This window comes from Camelus ferus, chromosome 2 (assembly GCF_009834535.1).
Source record: "Camelus ferus isolate YT-003-E chromosome 2, BCGSAC_Cfer_1.0, whole genome shotgun sequence".
Taxonomy (NCBI): domain Eukaryota; kingdom Metazoa; phylum Chordata; class Mammalia; order Artiodactyla; family Camelidae; genus Camelus; species Camelus ferus.
The window spans coordinates 99,793,873-99,818,648 of NC_045697.1; the positions used below are offsets into that span (position 1 = coordinate 99,793,873).

Below are 24,776 nucleotides of genomic sequence, written 5' to 3' on the forward strand. Positions count from 1 at the left end.
CTATTTTAGAACTTTATAAAAATAGTAGTCTTTTGCACCTTGCTTTCTTTTTTTTCATTTAGCATAGTGTTTTAGAGATTCATCCATATTGCTGCATCTATTGGTAAGAATGAGGCTTCAAATTCAGATCTATTATCTCCAAATTCATTGTACATCTACAGTACATGAAAGGAAACACTAACTGGTTCTTCTAAAACAGAATATTGGCAAATGTCTCAGAAAGTTACATGCGTAAAACTAAAAAAAATACACAAAACATAAGAATATAAAATACTATAAGGTATATAAATATCTGATAATTTTCTATATATTTAAATCAATTTTTACACTTACCATTTTATTATTAAAGGTTTAACTTTTTTAAATATGATAAAATCTCTTATCCACTATGAAGAAAGTTGAGAAATAGTCTAATCCTTGTGATGCCATTTTTTCCAAAGAATGCTTCTGACCATTTAAAGAAGGTATTAGAATTATGAAATTCCTAGTAGTAGATATCCTGTTAGAAATTTTAAAAATACGTTAAATATAATCACACTTGACATACTAGATTGCTATTACTTTCTATTTTATGTTGTATGAAGAATAAAAAAGAAAAAAGCTAAGATTATAACATCAAAATAAAAGTGATTAGATGTACATTCTCCTTAATCTGTCATGACTTCACAAAGATAAGGTTAAAATAGCTTATCCAGCAAAAAAAAAAATGTAAAAAATAATCCCATTATAACTGCATCAACAAACAAAATGGTATACGCTAATTTCTTTCTGCATCATCTGTGGCTATGTTTTATGTATTTTGATGGTATTAGTTTTTGCATAAAGACTCATAACACTTAAGTTTTCATTATTCCAGACACTTCTTTGTCTTATTTAAAGGCAAACATGTTTAATCTTGATTTCCACCTTTTCTGAGAGCTAATAGCTAATGTTTACTGAGTTCACACTATGAGGTAGAGTTCTCAAGAGTGCAGAGCAATAAACATAGAAATAGGGAAAGGTGGCAAGAGGGCCGTCATAAACAGGAGAAGGATGTATATGTGCATTTCTCTTTGACAGAGGATTAAAGCAGTAATTTGCTTTGTTGTGTGAAGAAACCAAGAAAGAGACGCCAATATTATTTCAAAGGTGGAAGAAATCTTAAGGATCATTTAATTTACGCTCCTCATTTTATAGGTGAAGGAAAACAAAAGCTCGGAGGAATGGTAGGGCTTTCCCAGTATCATGTACACAGATCACCACGATAAACTATAGATGTTTTGACTCTGTGTGTAGTCTTTGCTTCTTTTACTCCACCAAGGGGAGCTAGGACAATTATAAAAAATATTATTTTCAAGAATCATGGAAAACTTAGAAATGTTAAAAAAACAAATAATGCTGAATTTTTGTTCATCTGGTAGACAGTAGTCTGAAATAAGAATGCTGATACATTTACATTTAATAATAGAGGTATTGGGGGAAATATTCTTTTGTACTTTTAAATATTAGACTAAAATAGTGAATTTTATTATAATCTTAAAAACATTTTTTTAGTCTCATTATTTGAATTGCACAGCTGGGAACAGTAAGGCAAAGAAGTCCATGTACGCTGGATTTTTCTAAGCATGATAGGTAACTTGGGTCTTGTAAAGATAACTGCTCTTCAAAACAGTTGGGTCATAAGATGAATTGTGTTTAAACAATTTTTATAGTCTCTAATGTTCTCAACAATCCTTTTCTAAATATCTTATAAGTTCATGAAACATTGTATATTACTCAACTTACATTTCAAATTACTTACTTTGAAATATTGTTCTCTTCCAGGGAATGATGACTGTATACCCACATGCTGGAAAAGAGAAGGTTTATATCGAATACGAATTTGCTTATTTCGTTCTGTACATTTTTCCTGGAGAAGAAGTAAGAGAAACAACAATCTTATGTTAAAACCCAAATACTCCTTTTTGTTGCATTTACTGATGGAAGAATCTTTTGTTACATTAATTTTTGCTCGAATCTAAAAAAAGAAATACAAAACAGAAACAGACTCATAGACATAGAATACAAACTTGTTCCCAAGGGGGCAGGGGGTGGGAAGGGACAGACTGAGATTTCAAAATTTGTAGATACTGACAGGCATATGCAGACTAGATAAACAAGATCATACTGTATAGCACAGGGAAATATACACAAGATCTTGTGGTGGCTCACAGCGAAAAAAAAATGTGACAATGAATATATGTACGTTCATGTATAACTGAAAAACTGTGCTCTACACTGGAATTTGACACAACATTGTAAACTGACTATAACTCAATTAAAAAAATGTTAAAAAAAGAAAAAAATTTTGCCTGAGTTCTATATTACTACTTCAAAATTTAAACATTTATTTCTTAGATTTTTCTTCGTAAGAATAATGGAACAAAAAAGATACAAAAGCAGGTATTTTCATGAACTGTTAGTTCATTAGAAAATCAGGCTACAGTTGTACCAACAAATAATTCTCCTCTCCTTTCTCTATATTCCAGTAAAATAAAGTTTTTAGTATTTTCCTGTCTATCCACTTGTCTCAGACTACATTATTCTCTCCTCATATTCATTGATAAATTCCTACACTGAATTACACCCTCCTCAATTTCTTCTTAAAAAGTGTATGATTAAAACAAAGAGCCAATATTATACTTAATGAAAAAATATATGGATAATCTCCTTAAAAATAAAAATAAGGTGGAAGGGGGTGGAAAGGGATAAATTTGGAGTTTGAGATTTGCAGATACTAACTAATATATATAAAATATATAAACAACAAGTTTATACTGTATAGCATAGGGAACCATATTCAGTATCTTGTAACCTATGGTGAAGAAGAATATGAGAACAAATGTATGTATGTTCCTATGTGACTGAAGTATTGTGCTGTACATCAGAAACTGACAGAACATTGTAAACTGACTGTATTTCAATAAAAATATATTTAAAAAAAAGAAAAAAGATAAGATGACCTGTGACATTGCTCCTATTAAAGACAAACATTTGAAATTATTATGATTGCTATGAGAATTATTTTATGTATTTTATATATGTATGCACAGAAAATTCATAAAAATATATCTCAGATTTATGTACATAAGAATTTTTAAATAGCAGCCTTATTTAAATGCATTTCTACTCAATGCTAACATGCAGGAAAACATTAAAAATTGCTTTTGTAACTGTAAAGTAATTAAATAATCTAGAGCTAATTTAATTTGAAACTAAATTAAGGTTGGATAAACTTAGTTGAGGAGTTAAAATTTAGCAAATATGGTAATATTTTCTAATCTATTAATAATAGTTCCAGTGGGATGGTATTATCAAATGCTGGCTCCCCATAAATACCCACCAAATAACCTGTCGATAAAGTGAAACTGAGTTCATTGCTTATTGCAGTAAGGGAGAAACTACCTTAATAGAGTCTATTCAAGTCTTGTGCCCATTTTTCAACTGGTTTATTTTCCTATTGTTGAGTTTTGAAGATTCTTTATATACTCTGAATACAAGTCCTTGCTGTACATGGAATTTAAAAATGTCTTTTCCTAGTCTGTGATGTCTTAACTTCTTAACGTGAGTTTTGCCATACAAAAGGTTTTAATTTTGATGAAGTACAATTTATTAATTTTTTAAAAATGGATCAAGTGTTTAATGTCATGTCTAACAATTCTCCACTTAGCCCTGGGTCCTGAAGATTTTTTCCTATATTTTCTACTAAAAGTTTATGTTTTGTATTTAGATAGACGACCTGTTTTGAAATAGTGTTTGTATCAGGTGCAATGTTTAGGTTCAGATTCTTTTATTAAATATGGATATAGCTATAGATATCCAACTGATCCAATACACATTTGTTGTTTTTTTGTTTTGGGTTTCTTTTTTTTTGTCCTTTTGTATCTGGTTTATTTCACATAGCATATTGTCTTCCAGCTTCACCTACATTGGGTGGCTTTGGTCTCACACATGTGCGTGTCCGCTCTTGGCCAGAGCCTCACATGGACCTTTCTATAAATCTCTGGGGAGCTCTCTTTTTGTGAGTCTCCTCCCTCAATTAACTTGGACTCCTGGGCTTTTTTGGGGAGATGTCCTCCTCCTTGTGCTGCATTCTGGAAATTGTTCCTGGGCAATAAACTGGAAGTTTGTAGAAATCACTGTGTTTGTTTTCCTTCTCCCAGGTAACACAATCCTGTATTGTCTGTTGTGTAATATTTGAAAACTGTTGTCTCACATATTTTGTTCAGTTTTCTAGCACTTTGAGGCAGAAGGATAAATCTGCCACCTGTTAGTTTATCTTGACTGGAAGTAGAAATCTCCAGTGTCCAATACATGTTTGTTGAAAGACTATTCTTTCTCCATTGACTGTAGTATGCTCCTTTGTCATAAATCATTGGCCGTACTTTGTGGACCTATTTCTGGACTGTTGTGTTCCATGGGTCTATATGTTTACCCCTTTGCCTCTAAAGCCTTGTCTTGACTACTGTAGCTTTACAGTAAGATTTTAAATCAAGTAGTATGATGATGCCTCCAATTTTATTCTTCTGTTTCAAAATCACTTTTAGCTACTCTAGTTCCTTTGCCTTTTCTTAAAAATGTTAGAATCAGCTTGTGTATATTCACCAAAGGAAATCCTACTGGAATGTTGATTGGAATTGTGTTAAATCCATAGATCAATTAGGGAACATTCACATATTTACTATGTCGAGGCTCCCAATCCATGATCGTGGTATGTCTAGTTCTTTCAACAGCATTTAGGAATTTTCAGCATATAAATAATGTACATATTTTGTTAGAATTATACACATACAATATATATATGGAATTTACAAAAAATTTTCCTAGTTTCTGGCATCTTACTCTCTTAACAGTAAATTTTGCAACACAAAAGGTTTTAATTTTGATGAAGTCCAATTTATCAATATATTATATATATATTTTATTATATATATAATTATATATTATAAAATATATATATATATATCATGATATTCTCTCATTCTAATGTTGGTAATTTATGTCTTTGGGTTTTTCTTATCAGCCTTGCCAGAGATTTGTAAGTTCCATTGCTCTTTTGAAAGAACAAGTTTTTGGTTTCACTGATTTTTCTCTACAGTTTTAATGTTTTCAATTTTGTTTCTTTCTGCTCTTACGGTTGTTGTTTTCTTCCTTCTCCATAAATTGGGTTTATTTTGCTCTTCTTTTTCTAGTTTCTTAAGGTAGAAGCTAAGATTTTTAATGGGAGATCTTTTTTCTCTTCTAAGATGAAGATTTTTTACTGCTATAAATTTCTCCTTAAGTAGTACTTTAGCTGCATCTCACAAATATCGACACCCCATATTTGCATTTTCATTCAGTTCAAAGCATTTTCTAAATTCCTTTGAGACTTCCTCTTTCATTTTTGGTTTATTTAAAAATGTGTTGTTTAATTTTCAAATATTTTTAGATGGTTCAGTTATATTTCTGTTATTAATTTCTATTTTGATTCCATTGTTGTCAGAGAATATACTTTTTGTGATTTCAATTTAAATATGTTCAGCTTTGTTTTATGATACAAGATATGTCTATTTTGGTGAATGTTCTAAGTGTATTTTAAAAGAATGTGTTTTCTACTGCTGTTGGATGTAGTGTTTTTTAAAATAGCAGTTAAATCCAGATGGTAGATGGTGTTCAGTTCTTTTATCTCCTTGCTGGTTTCTGCCTACTAGGTCTATTGCTTACAGAGAGGAGCACTGAAATCTCCAACTGTCACTGTAGACTAATCTATCTGTCCTTTCAGTCCTGTCAACTTTTGTTTCATGTGTTGTGAGATTCTGTTGTTGAATGTATGTCCTTTGAGGAGTGTTATGTCTTCTTGGTGATTTGACCCTTTTGTCAGTATATATATTTGTCAGTATTTCTTGATCCTTGGTCAATTTTTTTTTTCTTTTGCTGTGAAGTCTACTATGATATTAATATAGCTACCACAGATTTCCTTTGATTAATATCTGCATAGTATATCTTCTTCTATCTTTTACTTTTTAGCTACTTAGATCTTATATTTGAATTGAGTAGAGACAGCAAGTAATTGAACAGTGTTTTTCAATCCATTCTGATGAATTGTCTCTTAATTGGTGTATTTTGGCCATTTATATTTGATGTCAATATTGATTTGTTTGGATTTATATATACCATTTTATTATTGTTCTTTTCTGTTTGCTCACTTTTTCTGTCGCTTTGTTTCCACTTTTCACTGCATCTTTGGCTTCTCATTACTTCCTCTAGTTGGTTTTAAATGTCAGTAAAACTTTAGCATATGGCAAGTTAAAAATTGATGCACTCATCAGATTTGGTTTGGTAAACAAAATTTAGGTAATTACGTTAAACAGTATTTTCATAAAATATTTGATATTTACAAAGTAAATAAATACTCACAAGAGTTTCTCCTGGTTTACACATCTTTACCTGAAAAAGGTCCCCCAAGAGCAAGTCTATGGGTTTATCTTTGTAGAACATTAAAAAAAAACGTATGAAGTCAGTTAAGTCCTCAGATTTGAATAGCTTTCCTATGGAGAAAAAGTAAACAATACAAATAACCCTTGAGTGTTTACACTTATATATCATAACCCTTATATATAATTGTTCATTCCATTAACATGGGAAAAGAGTAAAAATTATTAAAACAACTATATGCTATATTTCTTAGAAATAAAGATTAAAGCATTAATGAAGTTGGAGAATAATGAAGCAAAATAATATAATGGTTTCAGTATTAAAAATTACCACTTCTGGGTGGAAAAAGTGTGAAACAAGTTTAGAATAGTGAATACTCTCTGAAAATCAACTTTGAAAACTAATGAAGACCAAGTGTAAGATATGTAAATAAAAATGGCAACTATAGGAGCTGTAATCTTTACTCAGTTTTTCAGAAACTGTGAATTGTAAACTGACTTTTGTAGAACTGTATTAGTCTACCACATTTTTAAATTTTAATACTTAATTTTGATTACAGGGTTCTATCATTATTTAAAAATTATTTTATAAGAATGTTATTTTCCTTTTATATTTATGATTCTTAAATATTTACTACATTTTGGGGTATTATTTCATTACATCCAATTATTTATCTCTAAAATATTGCGTCTACAATTGTAAAATAAAGTTGGAGGCATAATAGGTTGGAGGTAAATGTTCACTTTAAAGTAAACAGTGTGAAACACATTTAGCCATTAAATAAACGTGATAGTAGGTTGTAAGCAGTTTCATTTTTTTTCACTAAGACTTCAGTCTGTCTGGGTCATCTGATCAAGTGTAAGGCTGTATTTGAATTTTTTTGCACCCTTTTATATAGTAACCAAAGCAAGTGATATAATGATAGAAATAGTTGACTTAATATTTATGTTTTCTTCATCTGCTGTCAGCATTCTGAAAATTCTATTTAGCAAGCTCAAATTTCTGGAAAATGTTAAATAACAGTACTGTTATTATGATAACCAAAAAAAAAAAGCCTTTGTAAATAAACGCTTAAATAAGACTTCAGTATCACATTATGTTCCTTGTTCAGTGTGCTCTTGTGATGATCAGAATGTGAATATTCTCCATCTTTCTGGTACCTGACTTTGTGCAGAAAAATAAAAGGAATTTAAAACTCTGAAAGTAATACATCAATAAAATTATTACCTCTCCAAGCTTTTCAGCAGGTATTACTGTTACCTAGAATTTTTCTTATTTTAACCAAAGCTGAGAAAAAAACAGACTTTAAGTCTTTGAGTTTCAGTATTTTCCTATGTAAAACAGAGAGAAGTACATCTGAGCCACTGCGGACAAGTGTGCCAGGCCCATAGCTGGTATGTAACATGTGGTAGGTAGCTACTTTAGGTTTTTGTAAAATGTGAATATATGTCAACCTGCTTATTTTTATTGTCCATCTAGAAAAAAATTTGGTTTAAAAATACATTTTCTGAAATTCAGATCCATGAATCTGATTTCACTACTAAAGTAAAAGTATCTTTATAGAAATCATGCCATTCCTTGCCATTTAGTAACAAACTCTCTGGTAAGTTCTTAAGAACTTAAGATTACTGTGTTCTAAAAAACTTGACCCCACAAAATAGATCCACTGCTTACCTATAAATCCAAGAATTGAAAACTCAATGTAAAACCAATTCTTTGAAGTGATTTTATGCACAAAATCTGTGATTTTTGTAAGGTACATCTTTTTAGCTATAATACCATCTTCTAGCTGGAAAAAAAACACAAAAAGACGTTAGTACCTTTGATGCTTCCATTGAACAAACTGTTAGCTTCAAAATTGAAAACACTTTCGATAGAATACACTGGAAAATGTCTTTATGAGGTAGAAGGTTGATTTCTAGTTCACTTCATTGAGGGAATTTCCTGTCAGTCAATTGTCCTTTTCTGATTCTGAGACCAGAGATTATCTGTTTCTTTCCTAAGTACTAAAAAGTAACAGGTAATCTAAATTCTCTTTGGGAGAGTCTATCTGAACCATTTTCATCCTCACAAATACTTGAGTTTCTAGTATACGAATCACTGGCTTTACGTTTAGATGATGGGTGCCATATTGTAGTGCCAGATCCTGTGCTTGGCAAAGAGGTGACAAAAGGGAGCTAGCAACCTCATCTACAACCAGCTGGCTAGAAGGACGGAGCCAGTAAGCCCAAAAACAGTCCTCCACAAGAGAGATGGGGGAAAGGGAAACTAGGATTTTCTTTCTAAATTTAATACATATTATGTGGAATCTATAGATTAAGAGGGCCTCCTAAATGATTCAGGAAAACTGCACAAGTCCTCGGGCACAACACCAGGGCACAAAACAGAACTTGTTGTTTCAAAATGGGAAGAGTACATTGGCTGGACCTCACGTTTCAGTTCCATTGCCACTAACTAGGAATCAAAGGGGGTTTCTTCTTCTTCCAGTAAAGGAGAAGACCTGGCTTCAGGCCTTTTCCTAATCCCTCTCTCTATTCTCCAACGACACTCTGCAAACTTTTCTCACAGCTGCACACTTTCTCATGTAGTGAGGTACATACGTCGTGTTGGGAAACATAGTGTTGTTATTTAACAATATGCAGGAATGTAGGGTGTAGAAATTATACATAATTGATTTATTTCACAGATACAATCAGGCACTGTAGAACTGCATTACTCACGAAATGTGGCAGTGCAGGGTAGCAATGATAAGCATATATACTGTCTGACATACAATAAGTGCTCAAAATATGTTTGCTTAATCTAATATACTTGCAGGTAGAGAAATGTAAGCAGTACAATTTCTATTTTTTTCTAATTAAATAATTTATTTTCAGTTTGCTTCAGGTAACAATAATTTCCTCTATTAATAGTGACCCAGCAAGAAGATTAATATAGAATCAATTTTAAGATTCTTTTTGGCGTTTTAATATAATGAATATTTTCTGTTTTCTGAGTACAAAGTAAGTGGAGGAAAACAATGAAGAAGGAAAGAATTGAAGGAGAGACGGAGAACATAATACTTCCACTTTAAATTACATATATAACAAGATCTTACCTGTAAGTAATACATGGCTTTAGGCTGGGCATACAGCATCAAAAAACAAAAATCCAATACTTGTTTGATTCGCCAACTAGAGATAAGCAATAAAATCTGTTAATACTTTTCATTATTATTTTTATTTATTTATAAGCACACTTTAGTAATTAAAAACATAACTTTTTTCTACACTTGACTAACAGAGAGTACTGCCTACATTAAGTGAAATTGAATACATTACACTAAAAAGTTATACTAGAAGGCTTCCCAAATTTATTCAGTGGACAGTGTCTGCCATTGCTAGAATGGGATAAGCACAATCTATTTATTTTATGTTTTGGTTAGTTAATTTATGATCTCTATAATAAAGTTAACATTCTTCCTGATCTTAGGTCTTGTTCAAATGAAAGTATAAAGAAATGTCCTTCTAATTTAATACTAAGCTAGATACTAGGCCAGGTCCTGACGATCCAGAGAGCAAAGCACAGTGTAGTTCATGCTCTTCTGGGTCTCATAATCTAGCATGAAAGACAGAAAAACCATAAAATTGGAACAATTAGATAAGTGCTATATAAAGACATTGACAGTGGTGAGTTACAATAAGATGGGGAGGACGGAGCAGAAGGAAGTAGGGCATTCGGTGTAGAGGAGCGGTGTTAAAAAGCACTCACGTGTGAAGGAGCATACCACCTTGGGTTCAGAGCACCAAGAGATGATGGAAAGGAAGCTGGTGAAGGTAAGGTCAGCTGAGACCAGATCATGAAGGGTCTTTTATGATATGCAGGAAACTTTAGAATTGCTTTCATACGAAAAAGGATTCTTCTGGCTACAGTATGGAGAATGACTTGGAGGAGAGGCAAGGCTAGGAATCAAGGAAAGTCAATAGATCTTTAATGGGCTGAACTAAGTCTGAGGCAGAGGAATGGGGATGAGAAGAATGACATAGAGAGAGAGATCTTTAAAACAGAAATGATGATAGAGATGAAAAGAGTAGAAGGAAAAATGAGGATCTAGGATGTCTCCCCGCTTTATGACTCTAAAAATTGGGTATAATACAGGTCATTAATTAAAAGCAAAACAAAACCCTTAAAATATTTCTAGATTGACATACCATTTATATTTAAAACAACAACAGTACTAATAAGTTTCCTGGGATAAGACCTTTTCCTGAATCTTAACATCTTGCTCTATTAAGTTTTGAGGAACCAAATTATTATACTTCTTGTAACACATACCACATTTCTAACCAAACGACAGCACTCCTTTGTATTATGTATAGAGCTTTCCATTTTCCAGAATTCTTTCATAAATACTACCATATTTTATTTTCACAGTGTCTTTTCCATAGATGTAATATGGATTTTATTATACACACTAGAAAGTTGAGGAAGCTAAGAGAAAAAAAAGGCTAAATTACTGCCTAGGATGCTTAGCAAACAGAAAAGCTGGGACTAGAATCTAGGTGCAAGCCAACAGGAGTTGGCTCCAGCACACCACTGTGTTGGAAACACTATCCATCAGATGCTGATTCTAGCATTTCATCACATGAAGTTACTTATTTAAGGATACTATTCTCTAATATGTCATACCTCTCTAGTTGTTGTGAGTCCTCAGTTGATTGCTTGGTATGCAACATGTTTGGATAAAAATAAGCAGGTATTGAAATGACTTCTAAGGATCCAGACTTCAGTTGCCTTTTGAACCTATAAACAGAAGTGGAGGCTTATAACTGAATATTTGATTTGCCAAAATAACATAAATACTCAAGAAGAATTTCCTTATGTATGTCCACATAATATTATTTGAATTATTTCATGATATACCCAATATCAACATTATAAAACTAATACTTTTAAAAATATTTAATTTATAATTTAGTGACAGGCATATCAAAACATTAAAATGTACAATATAAAATTAATTTCCCCTTATAAAATTATAGGTATTTCGAATTTTTCAAGTGTACAATCAGATATGTACTCTAACAGATTCAAGATAATAGAATCACTTAGCATAATACAGTAACCACAAAAGAGCAAGATCATTAGAAGATTTAAGTGCTTAATTTTGAGTTTAGTAAAAGTCCTACCAAATAGCAATGTGGCTCCTGAAATCAAACTGCCACAGAAAGGATTAAGTGTGACTCTTGTCCACAACTCATTGCAGGAGTATGTATATATTTTAGGCTCTATTTTTAAAAGTTAATATTTATAGACCAACAAGGACATCATTAAAATGCATAAAATATTGCTCACAAAAACTGTAATATAAATCTTGTACCATCAAGGTCAAGAATAGAGACCAGATAGAGCATTTTAAATGATTTTCCTTTACAGAAAGATAATATGACCGTAGAGAGATTTAAATTTAGGCATTATTCATTAAAATGGAGCAGGACAGAGTTTTATATGCACGATCTCAATTATGTACAAAATAGTTCTCGCTTTACACAATTCTGATACGCACGAATTTCAATTACCACATTTTTGTTAAATAACACCAGCCTCCCCAACAACACTGTTCAAATTTGAGCCATCATGGTATATTAACTGTGAATAATTGTATAAAGCACAAACTTTGCTTCTGGGCTCTTCAGTTCACAAATCACTACATAAACGACAGATGCACATCATCTTCCATCATCGCATTACTTCTCTCCAAGTCTGCTGGTGATTGGTCCCCGTGCATCTGTTACTCAGTTCACTGATAGGCAGCAAAACATGCAGTTCTGTAGCCTCCCTGTTTTCCAGTGATAAACAAACCCACATGACAGTGAACAAAAATAAATAACCAAGGGAGAGAATTGGCCAACAGATGAACGTGCAGAAAGTGGTAATTTGGAAGTGACTCTGGGCGTGATTAGAAGACAGCGGGCCCTGGGCATGTTGAAACCTTTGCTCTCCAGAGACTCTAGACGTGCAGCCACAGGCACTTAGTGAAGGTGAACTTACCTGATATAAGTGAAGAAAAGGAGAAAAGGATGTCCTGTAGGATGTGATGCTGGCAAGGAACTTCATATTAAAGAAACTCTCAGAGATGTTTCATGACGTTGAAATGCAAATGATAAAATGTAGGAGCTAATTCAGACTCAAAAGGGGTATATCCTTTATCCAAGGCATAAAAAAGATGTTCGCTCTGAATTTTAAGTTATACGACAAAAAGAAGGCAAACACTACTTAAACTACTTTTGATAAATATTCTTAAGGAAATACTTTATTCTAAATGATTCCCATGTTTTATTTTTATTGAAGTACAGTCAATATAGTTCAATATTATTTTATAATATTATATTTACAATATTATATTCATTTCAGGTGTACAATATAGTGACTCAATATTTTTATAGATTACACTCCACTTAAAGTTATTACAAAATATATTGCTGTACAATATATCCTTGTTGCTTATTTATTTTATATATAGTAATTTGTGTCTCATAATCCTCTACCTTTATCTCACCCCTTCCCCTTCCCTCTCCCCACTGGTAACCACTAGTTTGTTCTCTGTGAGTCTGTTTGTTTTGTTATATACATTCATCTGTTTTTTAGATCCCAAATATAAGTGATTACATATAGTATTTGTCTTTCTCTAATATTTCACTAAGCATAATACTCTCTAATCCATCCATGTTGTTGCAAATGGCAGAATTCCATTCTTTTTATGGTTGAGTAATATTCCATTGTATATATACACCACATCTTCTTTATTCATTCATCTGTTGATGGGCAGTTGGGTTGCTTACACATCTTGGCTATTATAAATAATGCTGCTATGAACATTGGGACAGACATACTTCTCTGAATTAGAATCTTCATTTTCTTCAGACATATACCCAGTAGTAGAATTGCTGGATCATATGGAAGTTCTATTTTTAGTTTTTTAATGAACTTCCATTCTGTTTTCCATAGTGGCTGCACCAATTTACAATCCCACCAATAGTGTGCTTTTTCTCTACATCCTCACCAACATTTGTTATTTGTGATCTTTTTGAGGATGGCCATTCTCACAGGTGGGAGATGACATCTCATTGTGGTTATGATTTGCATTTCTCTGATGATTATCAATGTTGAGCAATTTTTCATGTGCCTCCATGTTTTAAATTTCAGTGTACTAAGTGAATATTAGCTTTACTGTATTTTTCATTTTTCTATACATTTATAATTGACAGAGTATTAAAAACTCTGACAAATGTTAAAGGTTATGGAAAAATTGTAATTCTTTCCCAGTGATTGTTAATATCAACTTGCATGCTCTCGCCCTATGGTGCAAATCAAGGATAGCCTGAATATGTATAAAGGCGCACACACACACAGAAGAAAGCATATACTCTGTTAAGTTATGGATGGCATCAAAAGTTCTTGAGATAATGATACCAAAATTACTAGTTGACAAAATTATTATTTGCCAAAGTTATTAGTTGACTGGAGATCATAATATAAATGTACTTTGTTGCCATTATAAATGAGTGATTTTACCTTATAGAAAAGAGTGGAATGTTTAAAGCTCTATAGTTTTACATAATGTACATAGTTATATACAGTTTCATATAAGGTTACACATAACCTTAATTGGGTCCCTTAAAAATTATTATATAGTCTCAAGTTTAGGGCCAACAAAATTAAGAGCAATCCCTCATTACCCCCAAAGAGAAGATCTAGAAAAAACAGTTCATGGCTAAATTAAATATATAAAATGGGTGTGTAAGTGAAAAGTTACACGTGTTTATATTAACTTAGGTACAATCACATAGTTAAAATTGCATATTATATAATGTGCTATTTTTAAATTATGGTTTAATTTAAGTCTCACAAAAAATAAAGAGTTTTATACCAACTTTTTATCCTACATTGTTAAATCTCCTTATCATCTCTGGTATTATTTTTTTGAATCATCAGACATAGTTCTCTGGTACACTTGATCTTTAAGCTTAACTAAAATACGGCAACTTCTGAAACTAATAATGTTGTATATGAATATTGTATAGCAAAACATAAGTATTCTTACACATTCAGTAATATTTTCATTTGTGATCTCCACCAGTAACCACATACTATAATTCTTTTTAAAGTCATCTTCGCAAGATTTGCAATGATATGCTCATAACCCCAGGAGTTATTTGTAAACCTTTGCCTTCTTTTTAAATGATTCTGTTAAGAATCTCTTATAATGATACCAAACTAGCATAGACTGAAGTCATTTCAGGCTCCAAACAGTGGATTATTATTCAGAATAAAGCAACTGAGGAGGAGAGCCTGGAATATGAGAACATTTTAAGGACTCAAGTATAGGGCAACTTTTTTCTATAGGGAATTTTCTTTGGGGAAAACTAGACAAACGTGGTGTTTTATTCAATCTTGCCCAGCTGTCTCCCTTTACACACATCACCTATTGCCCAGCTGTCTCCCTTTACACACATCATCTACTTCAAGCCTTCTGATCTCAAGTTCATCTACTGCCAATAAATCCCTCATTCTCAATAATACGATTTTATCTCCTTCACAGAGAAAAGAAAAGCCTTTAAGCAGAGAATTCTTTCATTTCACCTTCCTTCCCCAAACTACTTTTTTTCCTACTCCTTCACTCATTCTTATCTCTTTGTTTTAGTCTTAGTCCTGCCTAAATCTCCTTCCATGCATACCTTGCATCCAATTCCCCGTAGACCCTACTCCATCAGCGTCCTCCCTCTTCACTGGAGCACACAGGAAAACACTCAAGTTGCTCCCATCTCAAAACTCCCCAAACACGTCTCCCCTCAAGCGAGTCTGTTTTAACTTTTCTCCCCATCAGTTAGGCTTGTTGAGAAAAGTCTAAGTTTTTATATTTTTTATTATGAAAATTGCCAAAAACACACAAAAGTAGAAATTCAACAAATCCCAAATCACCTGGTTTCAACAATCATTCATTTTTCACCATACTCGTTCATCTATGCAGCCCCAAGTTTTCGCTGAAGTATTTTAAAACAAATCCTGGCCATTCTCATAGGTGGGAGATGACTTCAGTGTGAAAACTATAAACATTCATTTATTTACATAGCTACATGACATTATCATATGCTACAAAACTAAGAATAATTACTTAATATCACTTAATACTTAGTTGATATTCACATATCCCCAGTAGTCTAACTAATGGTGGGGGTTGGAGGGTGGGGTGTTCAAATGAGTATCCACTTAAGTTCCTTACTGTAATTGGTTATCTGTTATTACTTTTTTAAACTTATTGTTTAGACCAGTCACATTAGTTTTCCTTTCTTTTTCCCCATGCAGCTGTCTTTTTGAAGGAAGTGGGTCAGTAGTCCAACAATGTCCCACATCCTGGAGGTTTGCTCTAGATTGCTTCCTCTATTCACTGTGTATACTCTAAACTGGAGTTTAGTTTAAAAGACTTGATTAGATTTGACAGAATAAAATTTATATTTTAAGGCAGAATGAGAAAATTTAAGCATACAATTCTCTGACCCAACCCTCCCTCCTAGCTTGAATCTGCATCTGTATTACACATTAACCAGACCTCCTCAAAGATGGGAATGCCTGCGCAACTGGAAAGCTTTTTCCGCCCCTTTCTTCTGATGTAACTTCTTAGATTAGCATCCTTTCCCAATTCTATAAGGGGTCATAGTAACTTATTGCTCACTTTGTATGTACTTACTTGGACTATATATCTTTAATGAACTTCACTTAGAATATCAGTATGTCATTTTGATGTACAATCCTTGTCTCAAAAATGTATATAACTGTGCATTTGGTTTCTAACAGGTGGAACAGTTCTCAGAGCTTCTGAGAGTTTGTCTCCAGGGTTATAATCCTCAATTTGGCTTGAATTAAGACTCCCTTTTTTCTTCTTAACTTGATTGTTAATTCAATTTTCATCCGCAGATTCAAGGTCGTTTTATTTCCTTTTGTTTTGTTTTGTTTTTTGGAGGATGGTGGGCAATGACTCCCTACATAATTCCTTCCTGGTGTGTTTCATTTGCATCGTAGCAGGAGGCACAGAATGCCTGACTCTCTAACTTGCAGTGACACTGAAACTAATCAGAGATTCAGGTTAGGGGACTCGAACCCTTTCTGCTGACTGTCCATCTGCTCTCAGCCCACACTCTCACACTCCTGCTCTGCCCAGTATTGTAGGGCGGGGTCTGCACCCCGCAATCCCAGGCCCCTTACTAGCTAGCTTCCATGTAGTAGGTCCTATGAGAGGAAGTAAGTAACAAGAGACTAGAAGGCAGTAAAAGAGGAAGACATGCTTCCCACACTTGGTTTATGGTGAAATCTCCAGCAGCAGCATGAAGCACAGCAACATCAGCACTGGCAGGAGCAACGGAATTGGTGGAGGCACCAGCTCTGACAGAGGTGGCACCGTCAGAACCTGCTCTCAGGGCACTGAGCACAGTGCAGCAGCCCGTGCATCCAACGTCAGACCTTGGGGTATAGCCCAACTCCCTTTATGCTTCTCCTGTCTCCTTTCTTCTCCTTTTTCTTCTATCAGCCCTTGTAAGCTTTTTTGGCCAATTCTTCGTATTAAATTTTCTCTGTTCCTTCTTTTTGAACTACCAAAAGTTTCCTCTTTGGAAGCTGACTGGTACACCTTCCTTGTAAAGCTCCCCAACCACCTGTCACTTAGAGATATGCCTGAATCAGCTATGTTTCAAAATGCTGATCTTTTAATTCTATTCATTCTAAAGATACTAGCTGGAATTTTTTTTTTTTTTTTTTTACTGGAATAACCTTTCTTCATCCACTAAAGCTATTTGATGAGGAAAAAAATAAAGTGAAATACTGCTAGCTAAACTAAACATGTCTGTTAGCCAGATTCAGCATGAAGGCCATGTTTGCACCCTATCCTGTAGCACAAATAACATATATTCCTCAGCAAGGCATGTAAGGCCTTTCATGATCTCGTCACGGCCTGCCTTATCTCCCATCAATCTTTCCTCCTTAATCTCAAACATCTACATTCCAGGATATGCTTACATTCCCCCAAATATAGCACACTCCCCTTTTGGCCCTTCTGTCTTCTCAAGCAATTCTATTTGCCAGGCATTCCCTTCTCCCATCTGCCCAAAGCACGTCTACCAATGCTTGGACTCAGCTCAACTATTACCTTCTCAAGAAAGTCCTTCTTGATATCTGCAGGTGGAGGGAAATACTTCCTCCTCTACCTGTTCTCATGCTGACCTCCTCTGCCATTACAATATCACTCGCTTCCTTGCTCTGATTTGTTTTTACCATCTGCACCGACCATTTGAATGTGAGGATTTGGAAGGCTGGGTCCATTCCACAGCATCATGCATGTTAGGTAACTTCATATGAGTTCATAGCATGTGCTTGTGCCTCCCCGGTTGCATACAGCAGGAGATTGTAAGCAGAAGCAGCAAAAGTAACCTCATACAGTAACGAACACAAGACTTTTTAAAAACAGCCCAGCAGGCTTCTCTCAGAGGCAATGGATTTCATGAGGAACAGATACTATAACAATAACAACATGACAAATATGGATTATCATAGGCAGAGAATGTACAGAATTGGGGGGAAATTGCAAGCTATATTTCATCACAGCGTAGACAGAACTACAGGTTCTTCCTGCACAGCCGCACTCATTAAAAAGAGTATGACCACTAATAAAATTATGTAATTGGACAGAAAATATAGAATAGAAAAATGAAAGAACAATTATTTTTAACTTTATAAGACTGTACTTACTTTTTTGTAATCATGTCAACCACAGATTTTAAATAATCTTCGTTACTCTAAAAATAAGAAAAATATTTTTCTGAAACTGAGCATGTCTCATAGATCTACTAATACCTGTAAATCTAGTTCATGTGTGGAATGTCATTACGTCTTAATTTCTAGTGTTTTCACTTTCAACGAAAGAATTTAAAATATCCATGTGTCTAAAAGATCTTACTGGAACACTGAAAATATTTCATTCTCCCTTGGTCACACATCACCACACAGTATTTATACTTAAAAATTAGTATACAAAAATTTATATATCTAAAACAGTTTTGTCCTAAAAGGGAGATGGCTTAAAGAATTGCTCTTTTCTGGAAGTGTCTTGATTGTATGAGTGTTATACGCAATAAGCTTACTTCAAAATTATACCACATTTTTCCAGATAGTATTTCTCAGCTTGATTCTCAAGTTTTCTTCCATCAACAAACTTTTTGTATCTACTCTGCTAGATTAGATGACGGATTCATTTGTAAGTTGCTTTTGCTGACTTATTCTCTCGGGTAACTTTTTAAAAAAAACATAACCTATGGTATTTACAAGATGTAGCCTCAGTGTCCAATATAAAATTCTGAAAATTTTTGAATAATAATAGTTCTATTGACAAATCTAAGTATTCTGGAAGGCAACTTTGAATGTATATGGTTAGATTGCTTGTTTAAAACTATCAGTACGATGCAGAAAATCCTATTATAGTACTTCAGGTTCTTAAGACAGCCAAAAATTGAATCACCAGCTATTTCTTGCACAGTGAAATATAGTACTACTAAAGTTATACTTCTTCTTAAGTATTCTATGTTCCATTTTAAAATTTGTCTCCCAATATTTTATTATTGGTCCAAAGATTTTAGGCAGATGTGCACTGTGTCAGCAGCAAAGAAATAGATTACAGTATGTAATACAGGGAAATGTGATATAACATTTTAGAGATTATGTATATGCTTCCAATATTAAGAAAGTAAACTTAGAAAGAATGGTTGTTTAATCTTTTATTTATGTTTTCATATTAGTTTTCCTATTGCTTGTTTGGTTTAGAGTTTTCCTAAAACTGTATTCAAAGAGTAAACTTGCAGTCAAAGATATGTTTATTATAAAAATTCAAACAACAGGGAAAAAATAAAGGACAACAAAGATCCCTTTAATCCAGATTTCCTTTGAGTCAGGGACAACCATTACGTATATTTTGGTTTTTCAAGCATGAAGGTTAGCTCATTCTCTTTTTTCTTTATATATTTCATCTGTCTGTATATCGTCTTTTTCTCTTTCCTTCCTTCCTTCCTTCCTTATTTCTACTACATTTTACATAGATAATATTATATGAAATATGATGCTCTACAACTTTTTTCAGTCAATAATATGATAGGGACATTGTTTTATCTCAGTGAATACAGATATTCATTCTCCTTTCAATGGTTACAGATTATTGCAATGTAGATATAAATATTTAGTCAGCCTATTACTGATAGATATTTTGGTTGTTTCTAACATAATGCTTTTATAAAACAACAGTGCATTGAAATCCTTGAAATTATTACTTATTGAACACTTACTACATGCGGTCCATCATTGTATATAATGTAAATATATTAGCCAATTTAATGGCCAAAACCACCCTATAACATGGGCAATATCATCACTATTTTACAGATAAGGAAAGTAGAGCAAAGAGAAGTTAAGCGACTTGTTCAAATTCATGAGCCAGGAAGTGGAGAAGCGGACATTTGAACCTTGGCAATCTAGATCAGAGTCTGTGTCCTCAACTAGTCTACTGTACTGTCATATTTTTATTATTTTGAAATTCTTGGCTGATTATCTCCTTAGGGTAACTCCCAAGAATTAAGATTTCTGATTCAAAGGGTAACATATGTTAAATCTGACACATATTGCCAGATTCCCCACCAAAAGGTCTTATGGTGGTAATATTTATACCGTACTTTGTAATTTTACATGGCATTAGAGGCAGGACACAAAACTTTGGGGCCATTAGCGAGACACAGATTTGAATCTGCTCTATTAATTACTGGGCAAGCTCCTTACTTTCCTTAAGCTCCAGTTTCTTCATCTGGATATCTACTTTACAGGGATGTAATGCAGATTATAAATAATGTATATAAAAATTGTCCACCATCCTTCAGATATAGAAAGGAGTCTCTCAACTGACAATAGCTACTGTGACTTAATATAAATTATCTCTTGATTCGTGTACCAACCTTTTATTGGGCTGGACAGGTTTTATTACTACAACATCAATTTTAATATTCTGTTTGTAAATATAATTTCTGTACCATATAGTGTGCAGGGCTCCCAATAATATACTTAACAATATAGTCATATTTCTCCCATTTGGAACCAGTATATTTCCTTTTTAGTTTGACATATTTGATTCTTTTGCAGTGGTACCAAACAAGCATTAAATACATTGTGTGCTATTCAAAAAAAGCATCTATGAATTGCTTTTTTAAATTTAAGAAAAAAATTCAAAATGATACAGTGATTACCATGGAGGAAGAGTATTTAGAGACTAAGGCTGTGAGTGAGGAGAGCTCCTTATTTTCATACGTACGTCTGAGACAGAGACAATCACCACGGAGTCCTTCTCTTCTGAAAGAGTCATCCTGGAGACAACAGAGGTCAGCGTCTGCTTCAGGTAACTACGATTTCCTCTGTCAACAGTGGAAATACCCAGTGCAAAAGAAACTGCAAATGTAGGAGCACAAAATCATCATTTCATACTACAGAGAAAACACAATTTAGCATTAATATTTACACTTATTCCTCTGTTTAGGTTAGTTGTATGGTCATCAAAAGTTTAAACTCTACTGCAAAACTAATACAAATCACTGTTAATTTTTATCACATATTTCATTTACTGTTTGAGGAAATTCCAATTTGCAATAGGCTGTTAGTTAAAGCATTAGACTCCAAGACGTTCTCATGTTGGAGAATTTCAATGTGGTGAAAACTAAAACTAGCCACTCTCCATTTATTATAGTTTTTGTCTAACTGGGTACGAAACTTCACACGTTACCTGATTCTCTATTCTTCTTCCTACGGAGACAATGGAACCCAAAGTGGGAAAAATACTATGAAATATTTTCATCTGTGAAAAAATTGTATAGAGTAATTCCCAAATGATTTGATGGAATGAATCCATGTCCCTAAGTGATTTTTACAGTGTATTAATGACAGGCACCGGGAGAACAGACTCCACGTTATTCCACATACATATTAAGGCTCTATTAGTGAAGTCTGTCCAAACTTAATCTTGGCTGCAGCAGCCCCTGGCTGTTTGAGTTTGGTCAAGATTTAGAGCCTCTGCAGCCTCAATTTCTCCATCTTTAAGATGAGGATAAGGACTTACAGAATAGCTAAGTGAGGAACTCAGAAAATCCTCTCCCTAAAAAGCAATAATAAAACTGGAAAGAAGTTGTCAAACCAATCAGAGCCCTGGACATAACAAACTAAGAGGCATTTATTTAAGAAAAATTATTGAACTTCAGTGAGAACAGTAAGAATCAGTATTTCCCTGATCACTATTCATACTTTCATGTGTTTATTGGCCATTGGGTAGTCTTTTGTGAAATCCCTGTTTAAGATATTGTCAATTTCTCAAGTTGTCTGTATTTTTCTTACTGATTTATTGATGTTCTTTACAGATTCTGAGTATGAACCCTTTGTTAGTTACATGTATTACAAATATCCCCCACCATGAGTTCAATGTTTTACGTTTCAAAATTAAGAGCAGAAAGTCTTAATTTTAATATTGTGTAATTTATCAATCATTTCCTTTATAGTTAGTGTTTTTTGATTCCTGTTGAGAAATCTTTGCTTATCTTCAAGTCATAAAGATGTTTTCCTGAATATTTCCTAGATGATTTATTGTTTAGCCTTTTAAATTTAGATTTACAATCCACCTGGAACAGATTTTTATGAATGGTGTGAGCCAGAAGTTAAGTCTCAGGCTTCAGGATCCACTCTCAAATGATTCCTGGAATGGCTTCCCACAGCTTAAGATAAGGAATACATTTGCAAAGGTCTGTAAAGCTTTCAGTGACCTGGTCCTGACCTACCTCCTCCACCTGCTCTCCAAAACAGTCTTCTTTAGTGTCTTTTAGCTTCTCAAACTGACCAGACCCCACTTCTCATCTCCAGGCCTCTGCAAATGCCTTTCCTTGTTGCCAGAACACTCTCCTGGATCCCTGATGCTAAACCATGTCTTCTGGCACCCTCTTCCCAACACAGTTGGCTTGTCAGAAGCATGTGACATAGATCAGCACTGCTTATTCCCAAGGAGTGCCTAGAACAGAGGTCAGCACACTTTGTCTATGAAAGGCCAGATGGTAAACATTTTTGGCTCTCAGGCCGTATCATCTCTGTTGCAACTACTCATCTCTGCTGATGTAGCATGAAAGCAGCCACAGGAAATAGGTGAACAACAAGCATAATCTCAGTCCAACAAAAGTGTATTTAAAAACAGTCAGATTTGGCCTGTGCATTCTAGTTTGCTGACCTTTGGCAGAGAGTGACTCGCTCATTGGACTGAAATAGGTTTGTGGGAATGAAAGGTGTTCTGAGACTTAGCCTAATTGCCCTGCTTCTAACGAAAATGCTTTTTCTCTTCTATACTTGGTGAACTTGAACTCATTTTTCAAGGCTTAGCTCAATCATCATCTCTTCAGTAAAGCTTTTGCTGACTTTGGTCTTCAGAGAGATGGAGAAATAAAAAGATAACCAGATAAGAAATAGATTTATCAAAACCAAGGGAGAAATAAGTCGCCAAGCGCTCAGCAGATGGTTAATGTACGTTTGGCTTATACTGACTTTCAAAGCATCTATATTAAAATTAAATTTAAATTTGTCTCCAAATAGAACAATTTTTTTCTGCCAGACAATATACTGATTTCTAGTAATCCAAATTAATGCCAGACAGGTTTGTATATATCAATCTGAATATCATATTAATAGATTACATTTTAAAACTTAAAAGGATATTCCCAAAGATCAAAATATCTGTATTTGATTTTCCAGTTCTAAGTTCACTTACCACCTGTTTTCTCTTTGCCAATAATTACATCAGGATAAATTCTGCCTACTTTCCTTAGATGAGGGAAAAAGAACTTCAGGACTTCAAATGCATTAGGGGTTGTTTCATTCCTATCCAATGCATTCACTTTCTTCTTAACTGAAAGAGAGGAAAAATAGGGTCTCTGAGTTCATGACTAAAGGGATTCTTCTTCTGGTACAATTTTTTTAAATGAGGATGAATAAATTATCACAGATTAATTCCATATTCAATATATAAGATAAATACTATTAAATGTGAATTATCAAAATCATAAGACTACAAAATATAGCTCAAAGATTATGAATTCATATTTACTTTAAAAGTACTATTTAATTTAAGTCTCACACACTGAGCAACACAACCAGAGGCTAACAGAACTAAAACAGTTCCAAACGAAGGAAGCAGAACTGAAACATGCTCTAACTGGCCTGCTCTCCTACTTTGATTAATATCACATCATTAAAGTTTGTCTCTTCATAACTTTGTTTCGTAGCCCCTCAACATTTAATGATTTTTTTGGTACCATTCATTTGAATTTGCCCCCATAATTCTGAAAAAGAGGAACAAAGTTGGAGTGCTCACACTACCCAATTTAATTCATAATACATAGTACAGTAATCAAGACAGTGTGGTATTAAAGAACAAACAGAAACATAGACAAATGGAACAGAACAGAGATCCAGACACAGATCCACACAAATATGGGCAATCGATTTTTGAAAAAAGCACAAAGGCAAATCAATACAGAAGGGACCTTTTAGACAAATGGTGCTAAAACACATGGACACTCACATGAAAAAGACTGAATCTTGACCTATACTTCAGGCCATTTATAAAAATGAACTCAAAAGTTTCGTAGCCCTAAATGCAAAATCTTAAACTATAAATTAAAAGAAAAGAAAAGAAAATCTTTATTGACCCTGTTCTAGGTAAAGTTCTTAGATACAACACCAAAAGCATAATATATAAAAAGGAAAACTGGTAAACTGGACTTCATCAAAATTATAATTGTCTGCTCTTTGAAGGATATCATAAGAAGCCACAGACTGGGAGAAAATATTCCCAAATCACAAATCCATCTGATACATGTCCAGGATATATATAGAACTCTCAAAACTCAACAACAAGGAAAAAATTCACCTAATTAAAAAATGTGCAACATATTTGAACAGGCATCTCACCAAAGAAGATATATGGATGGCAAATAAGCACATAAAGATGCTCCACATCTTTAATTTCCAGAGAAATACAACTTAATATGAGATACCATGACATTAGAATGACTATAATTAACTGGAGTGACTAACTCTCATACATTGCTGCAGGGAAGGCAGAATGGTGCAGCCACTCTGGAAAACAGTTTGGCAGACTCTTATAATGTTAAACGTACACCTACTATATTCCCATCAATCCTAGATACTTATCCTAAAAAAATGAAAATTCCCTTCATATAAAAAATTTGTAGATG

General features: G+C 33.6%; 1 protein-coding gene across 1 annotated transcript in view; it reads right to left on the minus strand.

The window, feature by feature from the left end:
- Positions 1–333: 333 nt before the first annotated feature.
- The window catches only part of MGAT4D (MGAT4 family member D), a 34,783-nt gene continuing 10,340 nt past the window's right edge, over positions 334–24,776 (minus strand). Inside the window, exons 3-11 of the mRNA XM_032463904.1 lie at positions 23,288–23,425; positions 20,807–20,940; positions 18,211–18,257; positions 11,101–11,214; positions 9,530–9,605; positions 8,107–8,221; positions 6,415–6,545; positions 1,781–1,888; positions 334–499 (exon numbers count right to left, since the gene is read on the minus strand). Of these exons, the coding sequence (XP_032319795.1) occupies positions 485–499; positions 1,781–1,888; positions 6,415–6,545; positions 8,107–8,221; positions 9,530–9,605; positions 11,101–11,214; positions 18,211–18,257; positions 20,807–20,940; positions 23,288–23,425 (878 nt within the window). The 3' untranslated portion in view covers positions 334–484. The remainder of the gene's footprint in view (positions 500–1,780; positions 1,889–6,414; positions 6,546–8,106; positions 8,222–9,529; positions 9,606–11,100; positions 11,215–18,210; positions 18,258–20,806; positions 20,941–23,287; positions 23,426–24,776) is intronic.